The sequence below is a fragment of the Osmerus eperlanus genome, chromosome 6 (genome assembly GCF_963692335.1).
Source record: "Osmerus eperlanus chromosome 6, fOsmEpe2.1, whole genome shotgun sequence".
NCBI lineage: Eukaryota > Metazoa > Chordata > Actinopteri > Osmeriformes > Osmeridae > Osmerus > Osmerus eperlanus.
In genome coordinates this window covers 1,493,283-1,495,855 of record NC_085023.1, presented here as the reverse complement: position 1 = coordinate 1,495,855, position 2,573 = coordinate 1,493,283, and the positions used below count along the sequence as shown (strand labels likewise).

Below are 2,573 nucleotides of genomic sequence, written 5' to 3'. Positions count from 1 at the left end.
GGAGAGGTGGAGAGAGGGGAGGAGAGGAACAGGCCTGGGAAAGGAGAGGTGGGAGAGAGGGAGGAGAGGAACAGGCCTGGGAAAGGAGAGGTGGGAGAGAGGGGAGGAGAGGAACAGGCCTGGGAAAAGGAGAGGTGGGAGAGAGGGGAGGAGAGGAACAGGCCCTGGGAAAGGAGAGGAGCTAGGGTGCCAGCTAACCTTCCCTGATTCTGACTTCAGCTCAGACATCTTCTCTGCTTCTGGAAGGAAGACAAACGCAAGGAAAATCAGAAATTGTCCTTCTCAGACAGGAAGTAGAGGAACTGAATCTCAGACAGGAAGTAGAGGAACTGACTCTCAGACAGGAAGTAGTTTGTACCTGTGGTGTCGTCTGTCCCGGCCATGTTCCCCAGGAAGTATTCCTGAACGTTGATCTTCTAGGAGGAACACACACACACTGAACTCCTCAAACAACACACAATACTTGAACAACATGATATGTCTTTAGCATACTATAATGACCAGCTAATGCAACAGTTGTAGTGTTCTGTCTGTACTGACCTGCCCTGTCTCCTTCTCCTCATGGTATTGTCTCACATGCTTCCCATGGCACACCTCGTACGTCCAGTAGGACTCGATCTGCACCACCAGGACATGTGTTAGGAGGAAGTGTGTGTTAGGAGGAAGTGTGTTGTCAGACAATGTGTCAGACAGGTGTAGACAGGATAACAGAAGCAGGAAGGTGCAGAAACGTAACAGGAGTAGGTGAAGAGACAGGTGTAGAGAGTGAGACAGTTATGGAGTAAGACGGGGTAGAAGGAGAGTGAAGCAGGTTAGACATGTGTGGAGTGAGACAGGTTAGACAGGTGTAGAGAGTGAGACAGGTTAGGACAGGTGTAGAGAGTGAGGACAGGTTAGACAGATTTAGAGTGAGACAGGTTAGACAGGTGTAGAGAGTGAGACAGGTTAAACAGATTAGAGTGAGACAGGTGTAGAGAGTAAGACAGGTTAGACAGGTGTAGAGAGTGAGACAAGTTAGACAGGTGTAGAGAGTAAAGCAGGTTAGACAGGTGTAGAGTGAGACAGGTTAGACATGTGTAGAGTGAAACAGGTTAGACAGGACGTCGAGCTTGAAACAGGTTAGATATGTGTGGAGTGAGACAGGTTAGACAGGTGTAGAGAGTGAGACAGGTTAGACATGTGTAGAGAGTGAGACAGGTTTAAACAGATTTAGAGTGAGACAGGTGTAGAGAGTAAGACAGGTTAGACAGGTGTAGAGAGTGAGACAAGTTAGACAGGTGTAGAGAGTAAAGCTGGTTAGACAGGTGTAGAGTGAGACAGGTTAGACATGTGTAGAGTGAAACAGGGTTAGACAGGACCGTCGAGCTTGAAACAGGTTAGATATGTGTGGAGTGAGACAGGTTAAACAGGTGTAGAGTGAGACAGGTGTTGTTCCTCACCCTGTATGAACAGCTGCTCTGCTTGAAGAGAGGTTCCAGGAGAGCACTGGGACTAGGACCAGTGTAATCCCCTCTCTTCATCCTGGGACACACACACAGACAGACAGAAACTTGTTGAGAAGGAGGATGACTCCTATCTGCACGTTGTCATCATTACAGTACACAGTGGTTAACGTTAAATAGAGTTTTACCTTATCTCCATTGGACAGCGAGGGAAGGAGACATTTATATTTCTCTTTCTCCGCTGTTGTCATGATGACAAAGTCATCATCTTTGTAGAGAGCACCGATGATGGCTAACAAGAAATAGAGGTTATCATTTTCAACTATCATTTTCATTATTTAATAAACATGACAGCAGCTTTATCCTGCACCAGTAGCTGGACAGCTAGCTTGTTAAGATATCTGCAAGCGGGAATCAACACACACACCAACACTTACCAGTGTGAATTCTGATCCCGGCCAGTTGATTTTAAATGGGATTTCATCTGTGAACGTTTGATACCCTCCTCTGTTTGCGGACACACCGCTGCAAACCTCTATCAGACCCCCGAGAACCACAAACACCAGCCGGTCCATCGCCCGTCAGGCTGCCTAGCTAGGTAAGAGTTAAGGTCTATTCAGCCTATTTAAATAAGTCAACGATGCATAGTCCTCACAGCCACCGAGACAGTTTCGCTGTAAACAAGGAAGCGGAATTGTTTCAGTCACTTGCCACGTCTTTTTTCCGGTTGTGGAAGATTACAGTTGTAGAGACAGAAAGTACACAGCGACAGTAAGTGGAAACAAATAGTACTACACACACCTCAGGAACTCTTCATGCAATATTGATCCACAGAGATAAACTAAAAAATGGCAACATATTTTTTTTTTGCTGAACATCCCTACATAAACATACTCTGATGTTAAACAGAGTATTAAAGAGTAAGACTTTATTTATATTAGCACATGTCATACAAGAATTGTAGCTCAAGGTGCTTTACATAAAATCAATAAAAATAATAATACAAGTGATAAAAGTAATAATTAAAATAGAAAATCTATAAAAACAATAATATAACTAATGAAAGTAGTAAAACCCTTCTGAGATAAAATTACTTAAATGCTTCGGTAAAAAGGTAGGTTTTAACCCTTG

At 44.3% G+C, this 2,573-nt stretch overlaps 1 protein-coding gene across 1 annotated transcript in view; it reads right to left on the bottom strand.

Annotated features, from left to right (window-relative positions):
* Positions 1–2,155, bottom strand: part of erlec1 (endoplasmic reticulum lectin 1) — an 11,433-nt gene extending 9,278 nt beyond the window's left edge. Inside the window, exons 1-6 of the mRNA XM_062464473.1 lie at positions 1,876–2,155; positions 1,631–1,734; positions 1,440–1,514; positions 541–618; positions 359–416; positions 199–239 (exon numbers count right to left, since the gene is read on the bottom strand). Of these exons, the coding sequence (XP_062320457.1) occupies positions 199–239; positions 359–416; positions 541–618; positions 1,440–1,514; positions 1,631–1,734; positions 1,876–2,017 (498 nt within the window). The 5' untranslated portion in view covers positions 2,018–2,155. The remainder of the gene's footprint in view (positions 1–198; positions 240–358; positions 417–540; positions 619–1,439; positions 1,515–1,630; positions 1,735–1,875) is intronic.
* Positions 2,156–2,573: the final 418 nt, after the last annotated feature.